General features: G+C 57.7%; 10 protein-coding genes across 10 annotated transcripts; 6 read left to right on the top strand and 4 right to left on the bottom strand.

The window, feature by feature from the left end:
- The first annotated feature begins 23 nt into the window (after positions 1-23).
- C8Q71DRAFT_472547 (uncharacterized protein) lies at positions 24-1739 on the top strand. Its single transcript, XM_047918763.1, has 3 exons — positions 24-45; positions 106-1342; positions 1395-1739. The coding sequence occupies exons 2-3, from the start codon at positions 207-209 to the stop codon at positions 1486-1488; spliced, it is 1230 nt and encodes a 409-aa protein (XP_047781641.1). The 5' UTR covers positions 24-45; positions 106-206; the 3' UTR covers positions 1489-1739.
- C8Q71DRAFT_745284 (UBC-like protein) lies at positions 1677-3170 on the bottom strand. Its single transcript, XM_047922990.1, has 7 exons — positions 3076-3170; positions 2938-3019; positions 2873-2886; positions 2716-2808; positions 2584-2658; positions 2496-2524; positions 1677-2437 (listed from the first exon to the last, which is right to left on the bottom strand). The coding sequence occupies exons 1-7, from the start codon at positions 3100-3102 to the stop codon at positions 1990-1992; spliced, it is 768 nt and encodes a 255-aa protein (XP_047781640.1). The 5' UTR covers positions 3103-3170; the 3' UTR covers positions 1677-1989.
- A 129-nt stretch (positions 3171-3299) lies between these two features.
- C8Q71DRAFT_745280 (cyclophilin-like protein) lies at positions 3300-5410 on the top strand. The gene is made up of 13 exons (XM_047922989.1): positions 3300-3392; positions 3442-3487; positions 3537-3564; positions 3615-3688; positions 3741-3854; positions 3905-3970; positions 4029-4052; positions 4114-4141; positions 4198-4350; positions 4415-4506; positions 4556-4659; positions 4714-4805; positions 4856-5410. Exons 1-13 carry the CDS (start codon positions 3318-3320, stop codon positions 5391-5393), a joined length of 1434 nt encoding a protein of 477 aa, XP_047781639.1. The 5' UTR covers positions 3300-3317; the 3' UTR covers positions 5394-5410.
- C8Q71DRAFT_830636 (thymidylate kinase) lies at positions 5411-6354 on the bottom strand. Its single transcript, XM_047926357.1, has 3 exons — positions 6196-6354; positions 6028-6136; positions 5411-5963 (listed from the first exon to the last, which is right to left on the bottom strand). Exons 1-3 carry the CDS (start codon positions 6329-6331, stop codon positions 5507-5509), a joined length of 702 nt encoding a protein of 233 aa, XP_047781638.1. The 5' UTR covers positions 6332-6354; the 3' UTR covers positions 5411-5506.
- A 1534-nt stretch (positions 6355-7888) lies between these two features.
- C8Q71DRAFT_905358 (uncharacterized protein) lies at positions 7889-9705 on the bottom strand (the record flags this gene model as incomplete). The annotated part of the gene is made up of 7 exons (XM_047928896.1): positions 9455-9705; positions 9333-9400; positions 9119-9271; positions 8856-9066; positions 8747-8808; positions 8141-8230; positions 7889-8086 (listed from the first exon to the last, which is right to left on the bottom strand). The coding sequence occupies exons 1-7, from the start codon at positions 9474-9476 to the stop codon at positions 7889-7891; spliced, it is 804 nt and encodes a 267-aa protein (XP_047781637.1). The 5' UTR covers positions 9477-9705.
- Positions 9706-12289: 2584 nt separating this feature from the next.
- On the top strand, positions 12290-13906 carry C8Q71DRAFT_702411 (uncharacterized protein; the record flags this gene model as incomplete). The annotated part of the gene is made up of 1 exon (XM_047920249.1): positions 12290-13906. One exon carries the CDS (start codon positions 12290-12292, stop codon positions 13904-13906), a length of 1617 nt encoding a protein of 538 aa, XP_047781636.1.
- Positions 13907-14640: 734 nt separating this feature from the next.
- C8Q71DRAFT_472288 (uncharacterized protein) lies at positions 14641-16384 on the top strand. The gene is made up of 3 exons (XM_047918762.1): positions 14641-15415; positions 15478-15998; positions 16058-16384. The coding sequence occupies exons 1-2, from the start codon at positions 14818-14820 to the stop codon at positions 15990-15992; spliced, it is 1113 nt and encodes a 370-aa protein (XP_047781635.1). The 5' UTR covers positions 14641-14817; the 3' UTR covers positions 15993-15998; positions 16058-16384.
- Positions 16385-16607: 223 nt separating this feature from the next.
- C8Q71DRAFT_721771 (uncharacterized protein) lies at positions 16608-17010 on the bottom strand (the record flags this gene model as incomplete). Its single annotated transcript, XM_047921475.1, has 2 exons — positions 16608-16713; positions 16763-17010. 2 exons carry the CDS (start codon positions 17008-17010, stop codon positions 16608-16610), a joined length of 354 nt encoding a protein of 117 aa, XP_047781634.1.
- Positions 17011-20220: 3210 nt separating this feature from the next.
- On the top strand, positions 20221-21111 carry C8Q71DRAFT_472226 (uncharacterized protein). Its single transcript, XM_047918761.1, has 5 exons — positions 20221-20337; positions 20387-20645; positions 20703-20807; positions 20866-20948; positions 21000-21111. Exons 2-5 carry the CDS (start codon positions 20429-20431, stop codon positions 21045-21047), a joined length of 453 nt encoding a protein of 150 aa, XP_047781633.1. The 5' UTR covers positions 20221-20337; positions 20387-20428; the 3' UTR covers positions 21048-21111.
- A 2873-nt stretch (positions 21112-23984) lies between these two features.
- Positions 23985-25068, top strand: C8Q71DRAFT_721770 (uncharacterized protein; the record flags this gene model as incomplete). Its single annotated transcript, XM_047921474.1, has 3 exons — positions 23985-24089; positions 24146-24390; positions 24846-25068. 3 exons carry the CDS (start codon positions 23985-23987, stop codon positions 25066-25068), a joined length of 573 nt encoding a protein of 190 aa, XP_047781632.1.
- Positions 25069-27019: the final 1951 nt, after the last annotated feature.

Genomic DNA, 27019 nt, shown 5'->3' with positions numbered 1-27019 from the left:
ATATCTGCAGAAGCTAAATATCGAGCCTGTTCGCGTCTTTCTGAGGTGAGTGCCTCGCAAAATCATTACATGTGACTGCTTGGCTGAAGCTAGCTATCTGTGCAGAGACGATGGGATGGTCATAGACTGGTAAGGGTTCCGCTGAAGGTGGCAGGACGAACAACTCACGACCCTGCTTATCCTGCAGGTCGAGTCCTATACCAGTGATGTCGGATACCCTGCTGCCGCCTCGCCCGGCGGACAATGCGACCATGCCCTGCGACCGGGAGTCTAGTCCAGAAATCATCGAGATAGACAATCCCGGACTGCCTGCACCTCCAAACGGGGCGTCTCTGCCACGACGCAGCACCGCGAATCCGATAAGACCACTTATATCATCAAAGGAGGATGATGATACCGACGTCCTCCCACGAGCCATACCAAACAATGCACCCGCGCGGAGTGTGCGTGAAGCGAATCCGGAAGTCCTTGAGAATGGTCCCAACCAAGCTACGCCTCTCACGGATGCGCTTCAGCCACAACGCAGCGCAGCGGGCCCATTTAGACCATCTGCGCTGTCAATTAATAGTATGCACGCAGAGATGCTCCCGCCAACCGGTCTTGAATACACGCAAAACGGCCGGGAGGCGAGTATAGACATAATGGACATTGATCATCCCAACCAACCTGCGCCTCCCGCACAACACAGCACCGCGGACCCGTCAAGACCACCTGCATCCCGAGAGAAAGCAAACGATGTAAACATGCTCCCGTCTCCTAAACCCCTCCCCCTCCCCCTTCCCCGACGCAGCTCGTTGAAGGCTACGAGAACAACCCATTCGCTGCAACCGGACGCTGGGCAGGTCGACGACAATAATCCCGCGCCAGCCCCCCCAGCGGTGGATCTCCTACAGCTCATCCCGAACACATCGCCACCCCCTCTCAGCGCGGAGGAGGCAGAACTCGAACGCGGAGCCCTCGCCTTCCTCCGGAACTACATCCGCCTCTTCGACCGCGACCGCACCGCACTCGTGCGCGCATACTCGCACGTCGCGACGTTCTCCGTCACGACGCACGACCCCTCGCGCCCGGCGTCCCTGCCCTCGCCGCGCGCACTCGCGCGGCGGCTGAGGCAGGGGCGGACGGACCTATTGGGCGGTTTGCTGTTGTTGCCCGCCGGGCGCAAGTTCCTGCCTGAGGGGCCGAGGGGCGTGAAGTACGACGTGGTGTGCCTTGGCGCTGAGAATAAGCTCGAGGTGCTGCTCATGTGCTATGTGGAGGAGACCAAGGACGAAGATGGACTGGTTTGGGCCTGCGATCAGCGGTTTGTTCTGAGGAAGAAGGAGTGGGATGATGTTGACAGGTGAGTGACCCCGAGATGTGCTGGAGTCTTTGTTGACGACGAGTATCCGCAGGTCTACGGGGGGACTCTGGCCTTTAGTTGCTGTCTCACATCAAATGACGATACGAGAGAAGATACCGGAGCTGCCGCGACCAACTGCATTGTAACACTTACTATTAGCGCGTTCACTTGATACTGTCCATGAACGATCGGACCTGTAGCCCACTCATCTACATTTTCATTTTGTGTATTCCTTGGATCAACTGCATCGCATCACCGTTTTCATGTAGCGTACTTGACCTGTCCATGTCATTGCCAATGCACCCGCATAGCCACGCATACTTCAGACCATGCATCTCATGCTCAGCTCTGTGGGAGACTCACATTCCAGCCTAGAGTACAACAATGCCTATTTGAACATGAACTGACCGGGAGTAGTACCAAGTGTCCGACATTAGTCAGATTATACGGAACGAGGAGAACGTAATACAATGAGTGTGTATGGTGTTACGGGGAACCGCAGGGGTAAAGATGAATGAATCAGAACTCCGTTGTATGAAGACGGAGGAAGGCCAGGATCGAAACTGATATGCACCGCGTCACAATCCTCCAAGCCTCCAAGTGACAGTCTAATGACGACGGGACCACGACTAGCGCAGGAATGCTGATCACCTAGAGGACATCCGCGAAACCACCAGCGCGAGCACGAGGATGATGCCCCACCGCCACTTCTGCCAGAGGACCTGCCGCCAGGCGTCAGTCCAACCCGGCGCATTCGCGGCTGCCTCACCATTCGCGTTGGGGTTCGATGGCCGCGACAACGCGTTTGGGTCCGCACTGGTCGAGCTGGTGGGCGTTGCTGATGGTGTGGTGCTAGACGCGGGTGGGGCGGGTGGCGGAATGTTGGTGGAGGCTGAACCGCGCTCCTTCTCGCCCATGTTGGGCAAGTCGCGCATGGCTAGTGTGCAGTAGTCCGAGAACGCCTCCTGGAACCGCTTCTGCTTGATATTCCACGCATGGCTGCGGACGGCATATGCGCGTTTGTCCGAGTCGGTGGAGGTCACTGAGCCCGTCGTCATCTCATCCGAGAGCATGAAGGACAGGAGGCCGGTCAATCTGTGTTGCAGTTGATCATGAGCGCCACAGCCACTCAAGGGCGGACATGAATACGCACATTGTTGATACACTCCATGCGGGGTTCCACTGATCAGGCACATGAGGGAGTCAGTGATGTCTGCAGTGCACAATAAGGCCATACATACAGTGCCTGGGTGGAAGTCGGACATGGAGAAGCATATCTTGCGGTCTGGCTGGAAGCGGCCTGAGGGCGTCAACATCTGGGAAAGTCAGTCGATCGGTCAGCATGGGCGGACACACGACAGAGGGGGACGTACCTTGATACCTGGAGGCTTGAATGGGTACTCCGAGGGGAAAAGCAGGACACCGTGATACTCGCCGCCGGCAAAGGGGGAGTCGGGAGGCCCGCGCTGGACACAGGGAGACAGCCACTTGAGCGCGATGGACTACTGCACACAAACGAGCCGAACGTACAATGATGTAATTCCCTGCAACCGCCTGGTGAGATATAAGTATCCCTGATGAGCGTGTGCACTCACATGTCAAGATGTTCTTCTCCTCGGGCACCGCCCAGACGAAGGGTGGAGGATCCCTCTGCATGGTCATGTACTCCTTTGTGAGCTATTCCCCAGGCCCGTCAGTCGCATGATCGCACAAGGAAAGGGGTCGCTGCGTACACGCTTGTGTGCTGCCTTGGACGCCATGGTGGGGGACGGCGGACGGGTGATGGACGATGAGGGCGCAGCGGAGAGTAGGCGGAGCTGTGTGTAGGGACGACCGAGGACGACCGTCGAGCCCTTGTTCGGCGGCCATGTGGATCTCGCGTGCGTTGTCAGTCGCGTGATCTCGGACGGCGACCGTGTCCAGCGCCCGGCGCGTCCAGCTCGAGCATCATCCAGCCCCTCCGCCACCCACTGCCATGGCCCTTCCGCCGCGGGGACGAGTGATTGTCGACACAACTGCGGGGGAGATTGACATTGAGCTCTGGTCCAAGGTATGCTTAGCGCTACTGGAACCGGCCACAGTACCTGACGAGCCTGCAGGAAACTCCGAAGACATGTAGGAACTTCATCGCACTGGCCATGGAAGGTACGCGTCCGTGCAGTCTCCAGAGGCAATTGCTCAACTTTATGATCAGGCTACTACGACGGTGTCATATTCCACCGGTATGTGAACACCTGGTTGCGTGTGCGACACGCCTTCATGTCATTGCCAGGATTGTTCCCGGCTTCCTCGTTCAGACAGGAGACAAGACGGGTACAGGAGCTGGTGGAGAGTCTTTCTATGGAGGTACGCGTGCGAAACTTTAGCAAGGACCATTGAAGCTCACAGTTTGGAACAGAGCCTTTCGAAGATGAGATACACCCGCGCCTGCGTTTCGCGCATCGGGGGCTCGTCGCAATGGCCAACAACGGCACGAAGAACTCCAATGACTCCCAGTTCTTCATTACGCTAGGTACATGATCTACGCTCTCACTTCGCACTGTGAGACTCATTCGTCCCAAGATCGCGCCGACGAACTGCACGGTAAACATACGCTCTTCGGTCGTGTCATTGGAGACACGCTCTACAGTACGTCAACAAACTGCTCGACCTGTCTATCCTTGCTGAGAACATGCGTCTACGCCAGATGTTTTGAAGATCGGTGAAATGGGTACGTCCCTGTCCGCGCAACCCTGAAGGTTGTCATGAGGTTTTTAGGCTCCCTTCACTAGAGATTGACGAAAGCGAACGGCCACTCTAGTCAGTATCATCGCTCGCTTCATCGCCCTTGCACGTCCCCTGACTATTGGTCATAGTCCACCTAAGATCAAGACTGTCCGCATCGTCGACAATCCGTTCCCAGACATCATCCCTCGCATCACCGCCGAGGAGAAACGCGCGCAGCAGCGAGCCCGCGAAAAGGCGCAGCGCGAACGAGAAGAGGAACAGCGACGGCGAGGCGCGAAGAGGTACGTGTGTCGGGTTCCAAAGTGTCTCCGTCTATGTAAACCGTATTGACTTGCTCACCCATAGGGACGTCAAGCTGCTCAGCTTCGGCGCGGACGAGGGCGGCGAGGAGGAAGAGCCCATCACATTTAAGAAAAAACCGATCGTTCGCCCTGATTGTGTGTATGCTCTACCGTACTAGAGGTGGCGATACTGACGGCCATTCAGTACTCGAGGCCAGTCAGCCTATCGGCATCCCCGACTTGAATGCGCCTTCATTCAAAGAGAAGAAGCCAAAGCAAAGCAAGGATCATGGCGATGAGTCGAAATCGGTGAGTTTGTCGTGGTATGAGGGTCGATTGTACAATTGCTGAAGACAAACATAGCCTGAGGGATCCTCCAAACCGTCCAAGAAGCAAGAGGACATCGAGATCACCAAGATCCGCGAGAAACACGCACAAGAAAAGGCATCAGAGAAGTACGCATTACCGTTCCCCGCATCTCCCCATACTCACTCCGTCGACCCAGAACCGCCCGGCAGACGGAGATCGAGAAGATGGAGGCGGACATCCGGAAGCTCACGCGGCGGGCGGCGGGCGAGGACAGCGACGAGGAGCGCGCGCGGAAGAAGCCGAAGCGCTCCTACCTCGAGGAGGAGATGGCGAAGTACACGAAGGGCCGCGGCGTGCACAAGAAGGGCAAGCGGAGGGACGAGGGCGACGTCCTTGCGGCGCTGAATAGCTTCCGGAGCAAGATCAAGAGTACTGCGCCTGAGGAAGGGGAAGATGACGTCGATATGGCGAACGCGGATGGCCAGGCTGGTGAGGGCGAGGGGACCGCGGCTGCCGCGCCGGGAGAGGAGGTGGGCATGGAGGTGGACGATGATGTGGGCTTCTTGGCGCACAAATTGTCCTTCCCGAAGGGGAACGACGAGGAGGTGGCGAAGGCTGAGCGGGACTACGAAGTGATTGACCCGAGGCAGAGGGGCGCGAGGGCGAAGGAGGAGGAGCGGGAGAGGAAGCGCGCGATGAAAGCGAAGGATAGCAAACGAGGGTACAGGCGATAGCACACCGCTGTCTAGCTCTTCTGCTTGTTCGCTCACGGCATATGCTGTGATTGCTCGTTGTACATCTCTGTATTACTTCTTTGTATATCCCGCGAAAGTTCTGCCCCATCACCTCAGATATACAGCTGATCATTGCGCTCCTTATTTTCCTGCTCGTCCCAGAGCGTCCTCAGCGCTTTTGACACACCGCCGCTGAGGGGCTTGACCCAATCCCAAATGACATCCGCCACACTATCCTTCTCGAAGTCGCCCTCGACGACGACCCAGCCACCCTCCGTGAGGAGCCCCATGCCCATCTCCTCGCCGATCCGCTCGAACACCTCCTTGACCTTGCTCTGCACCTCCTCCGTCTCGTAGCGCTCATCGCCGAAGCCGCCGCGCGCCCTCACCATGTCCAGCCCAACGTCGATGAAGAGTGTGAGGTCCGGTGCGGGCAGGCCGACGTCGGGCGCGCGGCACCACTCGTACGGCATATTGGACGGCTTGCAGAACGAGAAGGCGATCCCGGAGAAGGCATAGCGGTCGCAGACGATGGTCGTACCCGCCTTCAGTGTAGCCGAGATGGTGGACCTGCGTGCGTGAGCGAGGTTAGCAGTTGGTGTTTCAAAGAAGACAGGGGAGGACGGAGGCGTACGCAAACTCCCAGCGGTTTGCGGAGAAGAGGAGGTGGATGGCGTGGTCGTCGAGCTCAGAATGCGAGCGGAGGTAAGAATCAATCATCTTGCCAATCGGCGTCGAGCGGTCTGTACTAGCAGAGTGTTAGGATCGACGCGCACGACGAATGTTCAGGAAGAGTGCGAACCGGGGAACCTCATGAGCTTGACATCGACGCCCTCCTGCTTGAGGCGGTCGACGAGCATGGCAGCCTGGGTGCTCTTTCCTGACCTGTCGAGGCCCTCGAGGACGATGAACGCGCCGCGTTTCTGCTGCTCTGCCATGGTGGTGGATGCACAAGGGGCTGTAACGCGCGTCGCGTCCGATATCGGGATGCACGGCCACGTGCCCCGCGTTGTTCAATTCTACGATCGCTGCGCGATCGATCATTGCGAGTATACATGTCTGTCTATGTCTGTCACCACACTGCGCGCGCGTATACTCCGCCTGTAATCTTCGGTGCCATGCATTCGCCGATACGCCTGAATCTGATTCCACACTGTTCCGGAAATCTGGTCACAGTACTTGGTAGCGTGCCCCGTAGTACCACGGCTCACGCGCATCTTCAAGTTGCCAGTGAGCTTGTACAGGGTCGCGACATTCTTGGTTCCAGCTTTACCACGCTAGCGATGTACTGTTCCGGGAAGAACTGTTGAGATTTTCACTGAAGGGTTATTCACAGGGTTAATAACTGTTATTAACTGTGTGACGAACTGATAGGCGGCGAACAGGGTGTGACAAACTAGGACCAGCGGGGAAAAACTCCAAGATGGCCGGGTGGCTGCAGCGGGCAGCGGGCGGCGAAGCACGGCCGATAGTAAGTACATCGCTAAGTTAGTAGGATCAGTATCTGAGAGTCCGACTATCACAGCGATGATGTGCCATACAAAACAATGTATTGACTATTATTGACTGTACTACAGTGCCATTTATTGATTCAGCGGCGCACGCCGCAGTAGCAATCAGTTTGAGGTCACTTTGAGCGACTCTCCGAGTCGACTCTACTACTTCTATCATCCCCTCGACTCAACGGCCTGGTATCACCTGCATAACGGCGTTATGAGTGATCTTCCGCAACGCGCTCATGCATACATAAGAAGCCATCCCGGGGTGCAGGCCCGGGATCAGCAACAGCCGGCAAGCGCAAGGAGATGGCGAGCGATGGGAGTGTTGACGACGAAGTGTCTTCTCACTCTGAGTCTGACGGCGGTGAAGGCGGAATGGATGATTCGAGCGACGATGAATTCAAGTTGGATACCAACGAGTCGGAGACAGTCGACGAAGTCGAGATGCCAAGCGGACTCGAGAGCTATTGGCTGGCAGAGTTGCGAATCTCACAAACTCCTCTCTGCGCGATCTTGTGTCGGACACTCCGATAGAATCTGCGATGCCTCGGCCTTCTAAGAGCACTGTATCATCGCAAACAGTGGCCTCACGCCCTCAGAAGGCACCAGGTTGGGTATTTAGATAGGCGTACGGTACACTGTAGCTCCCTTCGACGCCTGCGACTATCTGTGGGAAAAACAGTTATTAACTGGGTGTGATTATCTCGAGGAGCGCGGCGACGCAGTTAATAACTGTGACAAACCTCGTGGGGAGTTCTTCCCGGAACAGTATAGCGATGCCATGATACCAAGCCTAGTCTACGAACAACAAGCGAGAAGTGGGTTTCGTCAAATGCTATGGTACAGTGACTTACTACTTCACGCAAACTTCCACTGGACCCCGCCGCCTACACCTGCAAGCCATGCACGTGCCTCAGGTGTCTCTTCAACGCGTCACCACGAGTAAACGTAATTAAGGGCTGCTCCAGTATCAGGGACGCGTTTTGAAGCAGACCCTTAGAAGACCGCCCCCCTGTCCGTCCAAGAGATCTTCTTTAAGGGGGAGACTATCACAGCCCCATGCGTCGCGCGCATCGCGTTCTTGATGAAGCGCGGTTCCGCTAAGTCTTGTTGCTCCTCCAGTATGTCGGCTGCACGGCGCAGCAGTCGAACCTGTTCGTGCACGTCACCAGCGTCCTCGTCATCATGATCAAGCTGGCATGAGGCATAGTCAGTGTCAACACTCACATTCAGTAAGTTGTTACCTACCGCGAAGCCCCCGCTCCCGCCTGCGCGCGTGCGCAAGAGACCGTCGCGCCCCGTTGGCGGCGCTTTGTTAGGTGACCAGTCGATATAGTACTAAGGACCGTACGCATGTACAAGCGCCACAAAACTGTCATAGGCATAACACAGGTATATCCAGGATCCCGTCGGTCGTGCGGCATTGCACACTACCGCACACATCGCGCTTGAAAAGAATGTGCGCGAGCATATACCACCACCAATACATAGGCTGCGGTAGGTGAGACGGCGAAACGGTGTGGAATTCGCAACAAAAGCAGTTGCACTCGCGTATATGACATGGCAGGTACGAACTACGTCGGGATAGCTGAGACTTAACTTCGGCGCGAGTTGGTTTCCCCTCGCACGAATGCGAAGGTACTTATCCCGAGGACCACGTAAAGGTCCGCGCCCGGACAGGCACCGCGTCCCCGCGAGTGCCCGCCCGCCCTCGGGTGGCTCTTGTAGCTCTTGCACTTGAGGCTGCCATCATCTTCTGGCGCTTGACTCTTCGCCCATGGATCGCCTCGAAGGGAGCCCGTTGGAGCGCTTGACTGTCTTCGCTGTTGAGCTCTTGAGGCTAGCCTCCTTTACCTTGCGGCGCTTGACCCTTCGCTGTTTCGAGCCCTTGAGACGGTCTTCTTCGCCTTGCTGCTCTTCACTCTTCACTCGCCGTTGAGCTCTTGAGGCTAGCCTCCTTTACCTTGCGGCGCTTGACCCTTCGCTCGTTGGAGCTCTTGATGCCCCTCTTGCGCGCCCTTCACTCTTCGCTCATTCGAGCACGTTGATGCAGCCTCTACTTCCGGCACTTGACCCTTCGCTCGTTCGAGCCCTTGAGGAAGGCCCGATTGGGGCGCTTGACCCTTCACTTGCTTCTGAGCCCTTGACGGAGCTATCCTTGCAGCGCTTGACCCCTGTATACAAGCGTGAGAAGGACATAAAGTGAGTGTCGGCAAGCGGACATACCAAGTACAGACTGGATATCGTCGCCGAGAACGTTTGACTCGGACGCGCGAGACCGGACCGACGGAGCGCATCCCAGACGAAGCGCACCAGAGAGCACACGCAGCCAAAAGGAGGAACACCACAGACCAGAGAGCAAGCACCACACCTCAGCGGCTGACAGAGAGTGTGGTCAAAACCGCGACACGTCGGTAGCAGAGGCCAACAGTTGATGAACGCCACTTGACCCAATGCGCGGCTGACAGAGTCCGAGACCAGTAACGCGGTTGTGGCGTAGGCGTCGAACTGTGCGCCAGAATGAGCATGAAGGCATGAAGGCATAGTGAATGCTTGACGTACCTTCGAGCTCGCTGTCGCTCATACTATGGGCGCCTCGGCCCTGAGCTGGCAAGTGGCGTTCCTAGTACCTAGTACAACGGCCAGGCACACATAGCTGAGGTCGGCTTACAAGACATCCTACGCGAGTCTAGAGCCAGGTACCGAGTGACCAGCCTGAGGGGAGTTGGGTAGGGGGGCAGAGTGGCGGCGGGGGCCCAGGTGAGGGGGAGAAGAAGAGGGGTTGCTCGCCCAATCTCGAACACGGCCGCCCTTATATACGTTTCGGACAAAGGCCGTAGCCACGCTGACCTTATATTCGCACGGACCATCTGATCCGCAGCCTGGGCCCGCCAAGGCAGCGATGCTACCGTTGTTTCCGTATATAGGCATTTGTGGGTCCACCTCGGTCGCTCAAAACGGCGAGGCTATGGCCAGGACCATGCGGACGACGGGCACGATAATAGATCATGCGCGCGATATGCCTGATATGCCTGATGCAGATACTCCGCGAGCAGCACGAGGTGATGCAATACTAGGATGTGAAGGTCAAAGCGTTTCCAGTGCAACAGAGAACGGAGGTCAGACAATGCATACTTGACAAAGGCTCAGTCCTGAGGCCTTGGCGGTTCACTCTCTAAAATTCACAGGCACCGCTGCGCACAGAGGCATCGGGCAACGTTGGCTACATTCTTGAACTTCTGGGCCGGGTGGCAGCTGTTTCGTAGAGTATTGCACCTAGTGGTGCTGGGCCTGACGGCCACTTTGGGTAGACTTGTTCGTGTTTGGGAGAGCCCCGGTTCGTCCGCTTCCGTATGTTGTATTCTGGGAGAGCGCCCTATTATTTGTCTGCAGACAATAATCGTAAGTCAGCCCTTGTGATCATGATGGGGTTGCGAGTGCCTGAGAACTGTAGTAACCCACCTGAGGTGACAAGCCACTGAGGCGAGCCGTCATTGCTCAGATGTTGGAGATATTGGCATACGTGGGCGAATGTGAGGCTGGCGAGTAGGTGCGGTGTCAGCTAGGCGACACCTTTCCTTTACTAGACTTCGGTCCACTACACAATAGCCGCTTGCATCTCGAGCCTTGCTAGGTTGGCACGCGTGGCCAGCCGTTTCAAGAACAGCATTATTCCGTACATATCAGGGGTACCGGAACCACCAGTATACGACAACGCAAGCTGTTTGCCACGTAGTACGACTCCAATGGCAGTTAGAGGGCTAGAGTTGACGAACAGGGGCCCGGGTGTAGACAGTTCGTTGTATGTTATGGCAGGTCGGTCGCTGTCGAAGCAGATGTCTCGTATGAAACGGTCGTGAGCTCAAGCGGTTCGGATGTTAGTGTCACTGTCAGCCACGGTCACGACTGCAGTGTGCAGCGACGAGCAGCTTCGTGACGGCAGGGAGGATGATCCCGATCTCGATCACAGGCTTGCGCCACAGACCTCCCGGCGCCACTCGATTCAAAGCGCTCGAGCGAACACAGCTCAACAGCCTCCACATAATGATGACCCAGGATGACCTACGCTTCACGAAGTCCGCTGCAGCCAGTATGCATCGCCTCCGTATGACGGTCGTTATCGCGGAAAAATACTTACAGTGAGAACTTAGTTGTCGCGTAAGACTTACCACTTAGTTGACACGTGAACCGTAGTACCCTTTGGACATAAATTCATGCCGTTTCGTGCACTTGGTCTCTACAATCATGCATATATTTCTTGTCTAGTCACTAATACTGTATATAGTTTGCAGTGAGATACACCCGTTGTCTGCTCACCTAGAATGCCAAAGTCTGCTTTGGCGGTTGATCAATTGCCTAATGCGGAATCATCAGCCAGTTGTGGCAACTTTGTCTACGCGCACTGCGGCTGTCCATTGCATGACATGGATAGCACGAACCCCGGAAGCCCGATCATCATATTATAGACTCGGAGCTGTGAAATGCCTTTTCATACTCCATAGCCCCCCTTATTGACGAGACGAATGGCCCGGGATCTTCAGTAGGAGAGCCATGGCCTTGAGCCCGCGGTTCTCATGGTATCGAAAGGGACAGATATTATGACATAAGTTGAAAGTGTATCAATTCAATGCAAAAATGTCATGCATCACAGAGAATAAAGGGGAAACCGTCTGGCGCAGTGGTCCCGGCAAGTGCGATGTTCATCCCGATTTGGCAAGGCCGCCTCGGGCACGTCGGCCGGGCGCCAATCACACTAAGTCTAAGTCGCGCGAAAGTAAGTCTTCAGAGTAAGTCAATCGCCGCGGAGCTACGACTTTCCTATAAGTATTTTACCGCGAAACCGTCACTCATACTGTTGGAACATACGGGCGAGCACGTGCCCGAATGCCGACGCGCCGACGCGTCCCGACGCGGCGCGATGTTACTGTACCCGCCGCGGGCCTTAATGTACCTTTCGCATCGATTAAACTACGTATATAAGGTGCTGATCTCTTGTATTTACTCTTCGCGCGTTTGCCTCCCCGCCCCGAGGACGAGACAAACCGCTACGATCTTACTGTTTTTCCCGCTGCTCACTCGCTCCGCCCGCTCGTTCCCACGCCTCGCCGACCCTTGCTTCAACACATACCTCCGGGGCATCAAGGCGTTCTATTCAGGTATCGTAGCCTACGTTCAATGATCAAAGTGAGTTCGCTGATTGCTCCGAGTCTGTAGCACCACCGTGACCGTGCAGTTCGCGCAGGTATACATAGACACGAAGATCCAGGTCCTGTTTAGTGCGAGCTACTAGCCTTCCCCCCTTCTCGCATTCTTCCTCTAGTGTCTAGCACCGAGACCTACACCGTCGCTCGCATCGCTATGTCCCAGAAGGGTCCTCTCCCTCCGCTCTTGATCTCCATGACCAACCACGTCGTCCCCGACTCGGCTCCCAATGCTCCTTACATTCCCTCCGTCGTCGAAGCGGCCAATTACTATTATGGCTTCCCCTCCAAGCCCCGTCTCGTGGCTCGTTCTAGCTGCGACGTTTGGATGAGGCCCACCGGTCCCGAGGCCTACCTCGTGCCCAAGGGCTTAATGCCACTCGGTTCCCACAGCCTCGCGACCGCCTGGGAGGACATAGTCAGTCCTGCCTTGTCTCGTTGCCTCGACGAGAAGGGGGTCAATTTCCTCACCATGACGCCCGCTCGCATCGACATCGTCGACCAACCTTCTCATCCCGTCGTCGTCCTCGTAGGAGTCGAGCCTGGCTCTCTCACCCACGAGCTCGGCATCGAGGCCGCTGTCGCGTGCCATTCCGTTCTCATCGCCAACTCCATCCTCGACGTCCACGTTGAGATCCGCGAGTCCAAGCCCAGCCTCGCTGCCGCTCTATATAGGCCCGCCGTCACGTCTAACCCTGCTGCCCGCCTCATCGAACCCTTCGCCACTTCCCTCGGTCTCCCCATCAGTTTTGTCAAGACGACCCACTACGAGGGAACCGCAGGGTTCTTCTTCACGGACAGTGCAAAGTCTGGAAAGCTCTTCATGCTCACCGCACGCCATGTACTATTTCATCCCGACGAGACGCCGAACACCATGTACGTCTTTAAAGACGGCACTGGTGCGCCGCAGAGGAAGGTCATCCTGTTGGGAAAGGCCGCCTTCGATGCTCGCGTCGAGGACATCGACGTTGCGATCCGTGCTAAGAAGGTCATCCTCGCGCAGCTGGCGAAGCGTGCGGCAGACGCTGCAGCCTTGGAAGACGAGGCCGAGGCCCGAGACGAAACGGAGGCGGTGCAGGCTGAGATGGAGAAGGCGGAGAAGGCAATCGCGGCCTTCGAGAAGTTGCGTACTGAAATCCTCCGAGACTGGCAGGACGAGGGCAAGCGGGTTATCGGCCGCGTCGTCCTGTCGCCGCCCTTCACTCTCAACTTCGGTACCGATGGGTATACCGAGGACTGGGCCGTCGTCGAGATCCACGGCACTATGATCTCGCGGCTTAACTTCATCGGTAACGCCATCGACCTCGGTTCCGTCGACGTCGACGTGCTAACGTCGTGGATGTATCCCGACTCCGCCAACCCGCATTCCTTCGATTACCCCGGCAACCGTCTCCTCCGCTTCTCCGGCACTCTATCGGATGAAGAGATGCGCCGTCCTCCTTCGCACACCAAAGACCAGGACAAGGATGCCGTGATTATGGTCTTGAAGAACGGCAACACCTCGGGCCTGACCGTCGGCTGTCTCAACAACGTTCGTTCTGTCGTTCGCCATTACTTCAAGGACCAGCCTGGTGTGGCGTCGAAGGAGGTAGCCGTTCTTCCTCGCACCTCAAAGTCCGGCGCCTTTTCCGCGCCCGGAGACTCCGGTTCTGCCGTCGTCGATGGCAAGGGCCGTGTCTGCGGAATACTCACCGGCGGCGACGGAGCCACGGACGTGTCCGACGTCACCTTCGTCACCTCCATCAACTTCCTCCTCAAGCGCCTCGCGGAGAACGACGTCAAGGCCAACATCTTCCCCACCGTGAGTCATTGACTGAGTCAATCGAAGCGTGAGCACTGCCAGTGTGCGAAGCTTGTACCAGCTATGTGACTTGAGGGGACGCGTCCCCGTGCTGCTTGATTCGTACCTTGTTGCAACTCTCCTCCTAACCATCAGTTGTGTCCTCTCAACTGCCCGACACTCGTACGCCAGGAATCTGTGAAGTCCAATACATCGAGACTCGTGCGCTAGGTCAGCGAACGGCCGTCTCTAGAGCGATGACTCGGAAATTGATCTCGTTTCTCAGGCTCTGCGTTACTCGGACATCGTCCTTTGCCCCACAATTGACCGACAAGCGAAGAATCGAAACTGCTGTACCGTTTCTCGTCGATCCCATGACGGATGTCCACACACCGGGCTGAGATTTGCTATGCATACCCGCAGTACATCAGGTATATGCTCATACAATCGTGGTCAGCATAAGCTTACTTGTGTCTAGCGAGGACTCTCCTCAGTTTCCGCAGGAGATATTCGATCATATCATCGATGACCTCTGGCTGCAGAAAGACATCCTGGCTCTCTACGCTTGTGCGCTGACTTGCAGGGCGTTGTACGACCGCAGCCGTCGTCATCTCTTGGTCGGAAGTCATATCGACATATACAGCCCTCAAGACCTCGACTTCGTCTCGCGCGTGCTGCTGTCCAAGAAGACTAGAAGATACTGGAAGCCGGGCCGGCGGGGCCTGGCCTGGAACACGCTTACCGTTGCGGACTCGACAAGTCCGGATCCTTTATTTGGCCACACGCCTCCACTACGCATATCTGGACATTTCCTGCCTGCCCATGTGACTGCACTCAGCTTCCTTGATACTGACTGGACGAAGGCGCATCCGAACACGTTCAGCTCCTTTGCGAGCTACCGGTCCATCACCTCTATATCCTTCGTCTGCTGTTCCTTCCGCAGCATGAAGGATCTATACAGGATCATCAGTCGTTTGCCAAACCTCCACACCGCTGGCATGTGTAAAATTAATGCATTGTGTCTTCATCCCCTACCGACACAGCATCAGCCTGGGGCATCCGCTGCTGCTCAGCGCGAACTGTCGCTGCGGAAAATCACACTGTCGCTCATTCGCACGCAATACTTGGACCCTTTACGCGGAGTACTCTCAGGCTCAGGATCCTCGATCGATACTGTGTCGTTCCATTGCATTGAGTTCCGGGCCTTCGAACAGTTTCGACAATTTGTGAGGGTGTTTCCCATGCTCAAGTGCCTGAAAGCCGAGGTGGATTGGCCATACTCCTCGACGCGAATGGAGTTACCCCCCATCAATTCCTTCACGCCCATGGCAAGCTTCATCGTTCCTACGGTGTTGCGCGAACTCGATCTACGACTTCTCTCCGAGCACGTACTGATAGATATCCTCGAATGGCTCGTATCTATACCAGGGCACGTTCCGCTCGAGTGCGTTCGCGTAGATGGGCCCAATCTGCTCCCTCTCGCGGATCTTCTTGAGCGTTTTGGGCCGACGATCCGGGAACTAAGCCTCACCACGAGCTCGGGTATGTGTCCTACAACTCGTTCCCGATAACATGCTAAAGACGGCTCTCTCCGATCTACACAGATGAGGGAAGAGATCTACCTACCCTTGCACACTGCACCAATCTCGAGAAATTGACCCTCCGCATGAGTTCTACAAATGGCAGCACGCCGGAAGCGCTTGTAGACATCTTGATGGCGTTGGTTGGTGTGCTTGCGAGCATCACCAGCACGCGCCTCCAATTCATCGACTTCGAGTTTCTCCCGGCGATCTTACCCCGACTTTCTGGGATCGACTATACCGGAAAAAACCGCGCCCTCACGCCAGTCTTCGTGAAACTGGCCGGCCTCGCTGATGAAATCCTCGCGCGCGACATATACGAGAGCCTCCCGCAGTTCGACGCTGAAGCACCCCGCGGCGCACGCATCGCCATCAGGCACCAGCATGCGGAGGAGCATAACCTTGCCTTCAGGCGCCTGGCATGTCTCCTGGCCAGGGTGTTCGAGCCGTGGATCGAACGCGATGTGTTGTCCATGACGCTCCAGCGTAAATATTTCCAAGGATATGCTGAGGAAGAAGAAACTTTGTATTTGAGCTGATCAATTGTGAGTGACTACGAGGATGCATCTTCGTGGCAGTAGTTATGTGTTGAACTACAGTACAGAAGAATCGGGTGGCGAGATGGCAATAGACATGGGCAAATGAAGGGCATCGAGGAGCACGAAAGGTGAATGACAAGTCACAAAAGCGCGCTGTTACATGATGTCCCACCCGTGGTAGAATAAGCGGTGTATTCGAGTGGTCTCGACCGAAATCAGTGTCCACCAGCGTGACAGACTCGAACACGGGCGTCGTTGATACATTTTGCGAGACGGCAGGATACATCAACGATGGGGAACACCTGCAAGCGGTCGGACAGGGCGATCAGCCAGCCTGGCTTCAAGAGCATCGAAAGAATGCAATAATGAGACCTAAGGTACACAAATCAAGAATGAGTTCCGTCCGAGAGAGTCCGTAAGCTGAAGAGTCAGGGGCTGAGATGCGGTACGAAACGAATCAGATGGATATGCTACAGAGGTCCTAGAGGCACGAAAACGTCTGAAGAAAGGGGATACGGCAATAAGTCAATGGGTCTGATGTACGAGGATATGTACGAGGAGGTGAATGTATGTTCGGTGTGAGGCGTGTGATGTAAATGAGGGCAACTAGCACGTTTAGCTTGTAGAGCTTGCGGAGTCTACTGAGCTGCTGCGTTGTCTACCGCTGAAGGGGCGGATGCGGGGGAGAGCAAGTCGGAGCTCCATAAGCTCAAGCATGTCCCTGTCATAATGTTAGGCCCGTGACTACGGAAACGGCACACTTAACGTACCTATAGTTGAGCTTGTTGGTCACCTTCATAGGCGAACGGTCGTACTCCTCAACGTAGAACACCTCTTCCTTCACCTCCTCCTCGTTCCCAACGTCGCTGAACGTGACCGATTTCCGCCGCGCTTCGCGAATAGGCCGCGACGACTCGATGTGAGAGGGTAGAAGCGGGCCCTCGTATTTAGGAGGCTCGGACTCTGCGGGTGTAGGAGGAGGAGCGACGTTCTGCTTCAGGCAGCTCTTGACAACCATGATGTCTAAGTGTCTATGGCTGCCGCAGGGGCAAGTGTGGCGATGTGAGCGCGAAGACGAAGACGAACACTCTCACAGACGACGTGTCAAGGCGCCCGAGCCGCCCGCCCTGCACTTTATATAGCCGCAAGGGCAGTGCTTTTCGAAAGGCGGATGCGCCAGGTTGGGGATCCGTCCGTCCGTTGAGAGTGAGTGCCAGCCTGGAGCCGTCTGGAGTAGAACGTTCCGCGCGGATGAACGGATGCGACTGTCAATGAACGGATGCAGACACGCGGCGAGGGCGTGTGGGAGCAGATACTAAGTCGCGCTGTTCCGAGCTGGGATCCGCTGCGCTGCGTAGAAGGGCGCGACTTGCTGACAGACAGGTATAGTACGCACACGACAGAAATTGCTGGCAGACCGACTGAGGTGTTGAGCAGAGGAGGTCGCAGGCAGCCACTCGCCGCGTTAGAGCGGGTAGTGGCGCGGAATGATCGAGCTCCCGTCGGGATCTGACCCAGTCAAGATCCAGTGTGGCGGTGTTCCAAATCTGGCTTGCTGTTCCTGAACCGTCCAAGCGGAACGCGCAGCGGGATCTGAATGACGCTTTCATCGGACCCGTCACGGTCCCGTGCAGTAACGACGTGTACGTATCCGCCGGACTTGCTCTGCCCTGCGATTCTATCATACGGGACCCGCGTATCGAACTTCAGGGAGCGTTGCCTCGAAATTTGGACCCTAGGGCCTGAGAAGATGAAGAGTTGAACTTCACTTTTATTGCCATCTCATCGCCAGGCAACCCTTTACCCTCCTCCCGTAGACTCACAACCTATTTGTTACAGATACAAGATAGGGCGAGTAAAGCAATACGATCGTCACACCACACCTACGGCAGGTCGAACGCAAGCGATGTCTCTAGGACCTTCGAGCGTACAGTCGAGCCCTCGAAGCGCTAGGCGTCGCCGCATCCCTACGTGCCACACGTTTCCGACGAACGTCTGTTGTTTGACGGATTTTGTCATCTCCTTCAGTGCTTTGGTAAGACGTGACCCGTCGAGAACAGTCTGTTTCATATTCAAGTGCCGCGAGGTGCGCCATCCCCACGCTATCCCCAACTGCCCGCTCATCGCCTTTTCATTGAAGATTGACCGGTGCCTGGTGGTCCCGGGGACTATTGTGGCCGCGCAGTGCATGAGCTGCGGTGCGCGGTCACTAAGTGCACTCGGCGCCGGCGTTGGGTCCTCCGCCGAGGTGCCTGGCGCGGATGTCGCTATGCCAGTGGATGCCCTGTGTTTGCTGTTGCGTAGACATGCGCAATGCCGTCCTCATGCACTTGCAGACACCATCAATCAACCCGGAGGCATCTGACCCAAGGGCGCGGGGGTCCTCTCGCTCAGCGGGTTGTCAATCCCGTCTACATCGGCACATCCGCGGCGAGCCTGCGCAATTCATCTGTCAAGCCACAGCGGACGATTCTAGAACTGATTACGGACGCAGACAGGCCGGATATGAATAGTGTTTCTGCAGAGGCGAGTCAACTCGCAACTCGCCTCGACTCGAACCCCCGAGTTGCGTAACTCGCTGATGGAGAGGCGAGTCGAGTTCACCCCCGAGCCAACTCCGAGTTGCTAGGTGGGGTGCTGAGATAAGGACTACGCACGCATATGATTGGCCGGCAGCCCCCACTGCGGTCACGGGAATGCGTTCAACGCGCGTTACGCGCCGCGTCGCGCTGGAATTGGCCACCGCTGTCGTTATGGTCCTCCGCAATGGATCGAGGAAAAGTGGGACCCCAGCGAAGCTGCCAGTGCACGTCAATGGTAGATAGAGGCTGTGCATCCGATTCTCCATACTAACGCAATCTCAAGTGACTAATTCACGCTTATGCCCCGCTGCAGATGCTCGAATACCGCATGGACGAACGACTTCGTCGCCGGGGGCTGGCGAGTCAAGCTAGTCAAGCCTCAACCCGGCGTAGCGCAAGCTTCCCAACAGCCGCAAATAAGGTTCACAGCGGCGCGGACTCGCCGGTCTGCGTCAGTTGGCTGCGCGCCGCATCGAACGATCCGCGCTCAATGCCGACCTCGTCTGCGTCATCTGGGTCAGACTCTCCTGCACAGGCTGCACAGCCCAGCGGCCCCGAAACCCGGCCAGCGACACCAGAGCCTGGCGAGCCAACGAACAACAAGAACGCGACCTCGAGTGCTCAGGCTGGTGTTCCCGAGAGCGGGACCAATGAGGCCTGTTGCCTCGACTACCAAGCTGTCGAACTGGGATTAGAGAGGTACCTGAAAGATAACAACACTGGCACAATTGACGAGGGTGCAGACCTCATCGATATTGGGGGGTATGTTTGAAGGTTCTGTCAATCACCTGCCGATGATCGCTGACTCGGACGCGGCAATTCATGTCAGGAGCGGAAGACGGAGTACTCGTATATGTATCGTGTCGCACTCGACGTGCTCCCTGCTCAAGCACCCGCGGTCACTTGCGAGCGGATGTTCCCGTCCAGCAAGGAGACCGATACCCTCCGCCGGAACAGACTGTGTGACTCACCGGAGGTCATGGAGGCGCTACAGATCCTCAAGTACTTCTACAAGCAGAAGCGACTTCACTTCGCGTCGTAGCTTCTCGCGCGCGAGGACGACTATACAATCGAAGGCCCAATCACTGAGGCGGCGATGGACGAGCTTTACGAACTGGCCAATACGTTGTTCTCGATGATCGAGTCATCCATAATTCGAACGAGCAAGCCGGGCAGATGGCGTAGCCGCCGTAGCGTACATTAGGAAGCTTAGAGTACTTTACTATAGTGATAATTGTTGTTCATCTTGCGTACATGTTCGCCCGTTATCCGTCTCCGCGTCCTTTGCAGTCGCAGGCCGCAGCCACCGGGTCTGTTCTCCCATTGGTCAGTGCTCACGTGCTAAGTGGTGGGCAACTCGCGAGTTGACTCGCAACTCGCCTCGTCATAACTCGCATCACCGAGTTATGTCGAGTTCCCGGACTCGACTCGCCTCGACTCCCTCTGCAGAAACACTAGATATGAAGATCCTACGGGGACCAGAATAAGTATGACGACCGGAGGTCGGATCCAGTACCGACCACGGCCGCGCCACAGCGATCGTCGCAATCGCATCTAGCATCTGTCCTTGCCTTCCCTGCCGCGCTGCACCACACGTCAATGTCAATTCTGCTTCCGCCGTCTCACCTCGAACAGCCAGGCAACCAGCCCGTGCCGCGGGATCCTCGACGCGTCTGGTCGCCATCATCACAACGCCGGCGCGCCGGCCAGCCGCCGGGCGGCTTGTCTCGTGGGTCCAGCGTCCCTGATGCAAATGTGGCACGGTATGTGCCTGGTGTTTTGTTTGGCGTGCTGTACTCACCATTACCGAAGGCCAAATCACAGAACTTGCGCTGTCCTGGAGACACATCCGTGATGTTGCTAACATTGAGGCTATCGGTAACACCACAGTACATCATGGCAGCTCTCGTCGCCTGCTTTGGACTTGCAGCGAGAACCGCGTCATTGCGCGGCACGGGAATCTGGTGCTCAGTATGCAAGTCTCTCTGGTTGCACTCTGGTCGAGCTTCGTTCCCGGTGGGCTATCATCGCCCGTGGGTTCGCAATCATAAGTGGGACAGCATCTCGGAACGTATGCAGCGTCTTTCTAGATTGGGCACTACACGGGGGAGACTGACGGGCAATCCAGTGTTGATCGCTTATAGAATATGGCGGGTCGAGAGAGCAGCCACCAGCGTGTTGTCGTTGGATGCGACGAGCCTGACGCGAGCAATTATCATCCTTGTCGAGTCCTGTAGATATGAGTTATATCTGTGCCATTGCTGAAGGAATTGATGATCTACTGCATACAGGTGCCGTCTGCTTCGTGTTCCTGTTGCTCCTAATCGGTACATATGCGGCGCGCTCTCCCGTCATGTTCATAATTCTTGATATGGTACGTCTCAAGCAGTCTTTCATCGCAACGGCTCGACATTTATCTCAATAGACATCGCCTGTGAACATGAGTACTTACCTGCCCTTAGCGGACAATTGAGCTTCGCGTTGATCATATCATGATTCTGTCCAGGGCATCGTGTTCTTCTCCATGATCCACCGCGTCGGACGAGGTGTCAGCCACCCACGGAGACCACACCACAGGAAACGATTCCAAGTTCAGCACGCTTAGATTCGGGGAACGAAGGTACACTCGTCGATGGGAATTGCAGTGGTGGCATCTCGGAGGCGCCCGGAGATGCACGACATGAGCATGACGCAGCTCGATGCGCGAACGCAGCCCGGCTCGGATGCGACCCTGGAGAGACAAAAGATGTCGATGTCGAGCTTGACTGACCTGGTTAAGCAGCACTCACTATCGAGAACTGCACAAGTCGATATGCGCGTATGATCTTGCCTGTGATATGTAACATGGGTATACGACGTACTACGTTGCATCATTGTACCAGTACTAGCAGAGGGGTGGAAGGTTCCAGTCATCTTGGGATATACCTCGAAGTCCAGGATATACAAATTCACCGCAATCTTGTCGGCATAAGTACTGTACTCACGGATGTCAGGTTTGATATTTGTGGACGCCCACCACGCACTAGAACCACCGCACTACAATTGGGTATCTAGCGTCAGAGGTCTGCCGTCCACCCAAATGTAGCGACGCGGTTTTGGTGTGACGTTGGCGAGTAGTGGGGGCCACCTCGAGCTGTGGTAGACAATACAATCCATTGTATGATCACTCTCGTCGGCTGTCGCGATACGGGATCCTTGAACAGTCGCTACAAAGTGGAAAGCCTGTGGAAGCGCAGCGGCACGACTTGGAGGCCAGATGCCGGTGCTCGTGCTCGTCCAACCTCGACCACTCCACTCGGCTTCCACCTCGTATGCTCGCGGCCTATTCCAGTCATGCGTGGTTCTCGGAGTGCTCGTGGTGGTTTATCGCGAAAAGACTCCGTGCGCTGGCTTCGCGGTGGTCCGAGTGGTCGGTGGGACGCCGGGCGGTGGGCAGCGGGCGGGTGGAATTGCGCCTCCGTGTGCGACGCGACGGTGGAAGAGCTGCCAGTGCCACCTCGCGTCGTGCGTAGTACGCCGGTGGCAGCCGTATTCGCATTCATATGGTGGACGAGCTTCCCGATCAGGAAGGGCCGACTCCTCCCCGGGCGAACGCACGCATGCGGTGAGAGCGCCGACGAAGATCGGAGTACCGTACTTCACTGCAATATGCCCGCTGAGTCTGTCGGAGAGAAGTCCCTGGGCTCCCGAGTGGGAGTGGAATGGAAGGGCCACCAAAACCTTGAGGCCGACCCACTTGGTGGTGGAACTACAGACCTCGGGCTCGCCTCGGGCAATCGATACGCCCATGTCGTCGAGCACATGGGCAACCTGCGACGCATGCAGTGCCCAGTGAGACTACATTCCAGTGCACACCGAGCCTACCGCTCCTTTCGTCCAAGTACAGGGCGCCCAGTATCGACGTTCAGAGCCCCGTGGTCCCGACACGAGCTCTGAAACACCCAGCCTTAATTGCATTGGTCGTCGCGGCGACGCGCCCGCCGGCGCGCGGCCGGTCGATCGCCCGGTGTTGGCGAACTTGGCACGCCTCGCGGCCGCCCGTCCTCGGTCCTCCTCCCCAATTGGCACATCTGTGGCCTCCGACGCACACGGGCGGCGGGCGGGTCCGGTGCGCGCGGGGTTCGCGCGCATGCCCCCCGTGCTTCCCGGCCTCAAGTTGGGGAAGGTGATGTTTCGGACAAGCCTTCTAGTGCTAGTGGCCGCCTTACTAACTACTTAGTAGACTGCTGGGGCGCGTACGCGCCGGGCGACGTCCCGCAGCGCGCTTCGAATATGTAGTTTCCCACCACGCAATTCTGCGGCCGCGCCCTGAGGCTCGGGTCCCGCCCGCTGTCCCTGCGTCACCAGGGAAAGGCTATATTGCAAACTACAGCGCCACCAAATCACGCGAATCGGGCGATGCTTGTGGCGTGTCGAGTGCGCGCCTCCCGACGTCGGTGGCGGGTGCGGTAACGGTCATCGCGCGCGGCGGATCTCGATGCGACACAATGACCGCTCGCGCCTGCGGGCGAGATGCCGATCTCAGCTCGCGCTGCTAGATGCCGGCGGGACTTCCAGAAGCGCGCCGTAGAAAGCGACAAAATGGAAACGGAAATTCTACCCGGGCGACGCGACCAACGTGCGCGCGGGCATGGCGACGCCCCTGAGTTGCTAGGGACGGCCGCGCACAGAAGAAGTTGGCTGACGACGATGCGGGCGAGAACAAGAATACACTTGCGAGTAAGTAGCCCGTTGCAATTGTGGGTGCGAAGGGTTTTGGTGCCGCGCAGGGTCACCGAACCCACCGCCGAGGTCGGGACAGGGGCGGGGAAGACAAGGCGCGGCGCCGGTCGCGTTCGCAGAGGCGCCGACCGCCCCGCAAACGCCGTTCTACCGCCAAAGGGTGCAGGCACGTCCACGCCTTGTTCCATGGCGGGCTTCCACTCGGCGAGTGCCCTCCACGGTGTCGGGTTTTTGCAGGCTGCGATGCTCTCCCGCCCCCGCCGCGTCGAGGACGGTGTTTCTGCAGGCGCGATGAGGCTGACCGCGGAGGGCGGAGTGGATGGCGATGTGAGACCCGTGGAGGGCGGGATGTGGCCGGCCGGCCGGGGAGGAGGTGCGGGGTGCTAGCCATATCGGGACGGTATCTCAGCGGAGGATGCCACGCGATCACGTCCGATCGGGGACGGAGCTTGGCCCGCGGATGGGGAAGGCTCGACGGCGGGCGTGGCTCGTGGCGACTGGTGACTATCTCGACTCGCACACGCTTCCGCTGCGCGCGTGCAGGTGCTATATAGCCACCCGCCCTCCTCCCAGCGACCGTGCCTGTCCACCGCCCACCACCCCCGCCGTGCTGTCTGCCCGCTGCTCATCTGCACCCAAGCCCCCTGCTGATTGCATGCTCCCCTTCCGCCCCCGCCCCATCTCAACCATGCAGCCCTACGTCCAGGAAAAGCGTCAGCACTCCCCCTCCATCTTCGTCCGCACCGCGTCTGGCGAAGGCTGGCAGCGCCTCCCGAGTCCCTCTCCGGAGTCGGTACGTCCCCACAGGTTCAGGTCGCATCACCGTGTCGCTGACCTGCGTGTTCGCAGCCCTCGTCCCCGCTCCAGTCGCCCTCCTCCTCGCGCCCCGGCTCGCGCGACCGCCCCTCGAGCCCGTCCGACGTCCACACCGTAGTCTCGAGGCTGCTCGCGCTCGTGAAGCAGCTGCAGGACGTCCTCCACTCGTGGGGCATGCACCAGGCGCAGGAGGAGCAGGTCAGCGACGCGTTCGTGCTCGTCGGCCAACAATTCAACACGACCGTGAATGTGCTCTGGCGGCACAAGGTCGACATGAGGTGGGTGTCTCCTGCGCCGACTATCCCTGTCTGGGCATGCCGTGGCGTCGTGTGCGCGGGGGAGACGGCTGTTGCAATTTGCTGCGCGTTACGTCAGGCGGACGATGTTCGGTGGCTGTCGTGGCTGCCCGCGAGCTGCCCGCTACAGGCGGCGACGTTCATTAATCCTGGCTGCGGCCCGTATCATCCCCGCGCGTGCACACAGACGTCCATATCGGGGTACATGCTCCTGCGCAGCGCCCGCGAAGCACGTCTATCTGGCAGACGCTGTCGTCGCTGTCGGTCTGCCCTCGGGACCGGTGGGGACTGACAGCGACTGACTGGGTACCTGCCCGCCACCGGCAATGTATTCCTTGTGCTTGTGTTGCTTCTGCTTCCCGTCGTCGGCACACGTCCGCCGCAGTCTCCCGTACACCCGTGTGCACGCTGTTCGCTGACGTGTCTCCCTTCTCCAGCGACATGGTCCACATCGTCGTCGACCTCCGCGACGTGCTCGAGAACTGCCTCGGCGAGGAGCCGTCCCCGCAGGTGCTCGAGAAGTACATGCCGCAAGTGCGCCGCGTCGTGTACGACCTGCTCGTCGGGCTGCGCAACAAGCAGGGCCCGTACTGGGAAGCGGTGTACGGCGGCCAGCGGCGCAAGACCGCGGGGCTCGAGCCGAACAGGCAGTCGGTGTGAGGTGCCGCCGCACCACGCCATCCCTCTTGGACTGCCGCGGCGGGCCCCGACGCGCCTCGGACGCGCCGCCGCGCGCGCCGGGCACACCCGGTGTCGCATTCTTGCGTCTGCCTTCTCGAACGTCGCGCACGGCTTCTCGAACGTCACGCGAGCCCCGCTGTTCGCGTCCGCCGCGGCCCTCGCCTCCTGCACACCCCTCCCTACACGCCACCGGCCCCCGCTGAGTCGCCGGCGTCGTCAACTGTCTGCTCAGCAACCCGTCGAAGAGGCCGCTTGCATTTCTGGCGTCTTGCAGTGTACATACTCTGCACCCTGCTGCGCTGCACCCCGCGCGGCCCGACGGACACACTCGCCGGCGCCGACGCTGCCGTGCCCGCGGCTTGTCTCCATATCATTGCAACGTTGCCCCAGGACAATTCTGCTTACGGTAGAGCGACTTTGTGCTTGCGTTTGATTCTCTCTCTGTAGCAACAGCCCCGCTTGCTCTCTTTCTCCCATCACTGTCTGATGATACCTCTGTGCGATCTGCATTCCATATCTTTCCTTTTTGTGGCTGCTCGATATCCTCCCGCTTGCATGTAGCTCCTACACTACTGACCCGCAACGCTCGTTCCTAGTCTTTCATCGTCTCTTCGATCTTCGATCTTCTGTTTCATCACCGTGTTTCGTATGTTCATTCTGGCATCCCTAGCCTCATTGCATAGCAATTATCTCCCTTACAGTACAGTACAGCATCGATGCGTCGCATTTGCGATCTGATTCAGACTTGACTTGGCCCCGATGTAGTAGCTAAGATCAATCAATTTCGTGGCCAAACCGAGCTAAGATCAGCTATGTATCAGTGAAAGTCTGTCTGCGGGTACATTGCAGCGTCGTGATCGCGGCAGAGGGGAAACACGGATGCGCTCGTCGCTCGACGCTCGAGGGATCAGACGCGTACTTGCGCCAGGGCGCCCGGCCAAACCGTCCGGCCCAAGTCCGGCCCATCACGAAGGTGAGGTTCGGACTAAGGCCGTATGTACTCAAGTGACGTCCCATCAGGATGCTAAGCCCATCATCGTATACATCAGGGATCATCGCCTTCTCCCCCGACGGGCCCGTAGGTGGCGTTGGGCCGCCACGGACTCTGGAGGCTAAGCAGGTTTGCAGAGCCCCGCGCCCGGGATGGTCGCTTGCACTTGCGCACTGCACTGGTATCCGCACCTGTAGGGATGCGGATGAGGTGAGTAGGTGGGCCGAGGGTTGGGATCGTTGTCATGAGTCGATCGTGTCGTAAGTGTCTCCTTCTCCGCTGATCAAGACAGGTTTGCTTAGTCTGAGTTCGTCCTCCGTCTGCGCCGGGTGAGGAGGCGGCGACGGCGGCGGCGAGCGCACCGTCGTTTCGGCTTGATGCGATTGTCGGCGGACTTGCAGTTGCTGACCACGAACCGCCTCCGAGTCGAATCGCAGAGCGCGTATGTTCTCGCCGCATCAGAGCTTGATCAGAGCCACTAGTCTCCGAGTCCATGAATGACGAGCCTACTAAGCGGAGCTCGAGTCAGGGTCTTCATGATCAGCGCACGACCATATCTGTCGACAGCCTACTCAGACGTTCAGATCATTTGCCGCGTCGGGGGACATACCGGACGTAAGCCCCGGCGCGCTCGCCGCTTGCGTAATCTCCTCAAGCGCGGTGTCAGTGTCGAGCGGATCTGCGAGTGTCCTGGTACATGTCAGGTGTCGGTGAGTGTCATCGAGCGTGATCGCCGCACGGAGAGTCGGACTTGCAGTGGAGGAGATGGATTTAAGATTACTGTATGGGTACGCCCGCTGCCCTAGGGACTACAGTCAGCCATGACCGATCCTTCTGGGACGTACGAGTCGATGCCAGAGCCTTCTTTCCTGTGTGTGACGTTTGCAGAGGGGGATGGCAGCCCCGCACGACAGCTCTCCCGAGGACTTGCGTCCAGCT

Source organism: Rhodofomes roseus (genome assembly GCF_022264815.1).
Source record: "Rhodofomes roseus strain CIRM-BRFM 1785 chromosome Unknown C8Q71scaffold_5, whole genome shotgun sequence".
NCBI lineage: Eukaryota > Fungi > Basidiomycota > Agaricomycetes > Polyporales > Fomitopsidaceae > Rhodofomes > Rhodofomes roseus.
Note: the sequence above shows the minus strand (reverse complement) of the source record. Positions and strands in the feature narration are given on the sequence as shown.

Coding starts and splice junctions, on each gene's coding strand:
- C8Q71DRAFT_472547 (XM_047918763.1), top strand. CDS start 207: ATGTCGGATACCCTGCTGCCGCCTCGCCCGGCGGACAATGCGACCATG. Junction 1,343..1,394: donor GAGTGGGATGATGTTGACAG/GTGAGTGACCCC, acceptor GAGTATCCGCAG/GTCTACGGGGGGACTCTGGC.
- C8Q71DRAFT_745284 (XM_047922990.1), bottom strand. CDS start 3,102: ATGGCGTCCAAGGCAGCACACAAGCGT. Junction 2,525..2,583: donor CCGACTTCCACCCAGGCACT/GTATGTATGGCC, acceptor GTGCCTGATCAG/TGGAACCCCGCATGGAGTGT. Junction 2,438..2,495: donor GCATGGAGTGTATCAACAAT/GTGCGTATTCAT, acceptor ACTGCAACACAG/ATTGACCGGCCTCCTGTCCT.
- C8Q71DRAFT_745280 (XM_047922989.1), top strand. CDS start 3,318: ATGGCCCTTCCGCCGCGGGGACGAGTGATTGTCGACACAACTGCGGGG. Junction 3,689..3,740: donor TGGAGAGTCTTTCTATGGAG/GTACGCGTGCGA, acceptor AGTTTGGAACAG/AGCCTTTCGAAGATGAGATA. Junction 4,142..4,197: donor GAAAGCGAACGGCCACTCTA/GTCAGTATCATC, acceptor TATTGGTCATAG/TCCACCTAAGATCAAGACTG.
- C8Q71DRAFT_830636 (XM_047926357.1), bottom strand. CDS start 6,331: ATGGCAGAGCAGCAGAAACGCGGCGCGTTCATCGTCCTCGAGGGCCTC. Junction 6,137..6,195: donor CAAGCTCATGAGGTTCCCCG/GTTCGCACTCTT, acceptor CTGCTAGTACAG/ACCGCTCGACGCCGATTGGC. Junction 5,964..6,027: donor GCAAACCGCTGGGAGTTTGC/GTACGCCTCCGT, acceptor TCACGCACGCAG/GTCCACCATCTCGGCTACAC.
- C8Q71DRAFT_472288 (XM_047918762.1), top strand. CDS start 14,818: ATGAAGGATCTATACAGGATCATCAGTCGTTTGCCAAACCTCCACACC. Junction 15,416..15,477: donor AAGCCTCACCACGAGCTCGG/GTATGTGTCCTA, acceptor CGATCTACACAG/ATGAGGGAAGAGATCTACCT.
- C8Q71DRAFT_472226 (XM_047918761.1), top strand. CDS start 20,429: ATGTTGCTAACATTGAGGCTATCGGTAACACCACAGTACATCATGGCA. Junction 20,646..20,702: donor GTGGGACAGCATCTCGGAAC/GTATGCAGCGTC, acceptor CGGGCAATCCAG/TGTTGATCGCTTATAGAATA. Junction 20,949..20,999: donor TGTTCATAATTCTTGATATG/GTACGTCTCAAG, acceptor TTATCTCAATAG/ACATCGCCTGTGAACATGAG.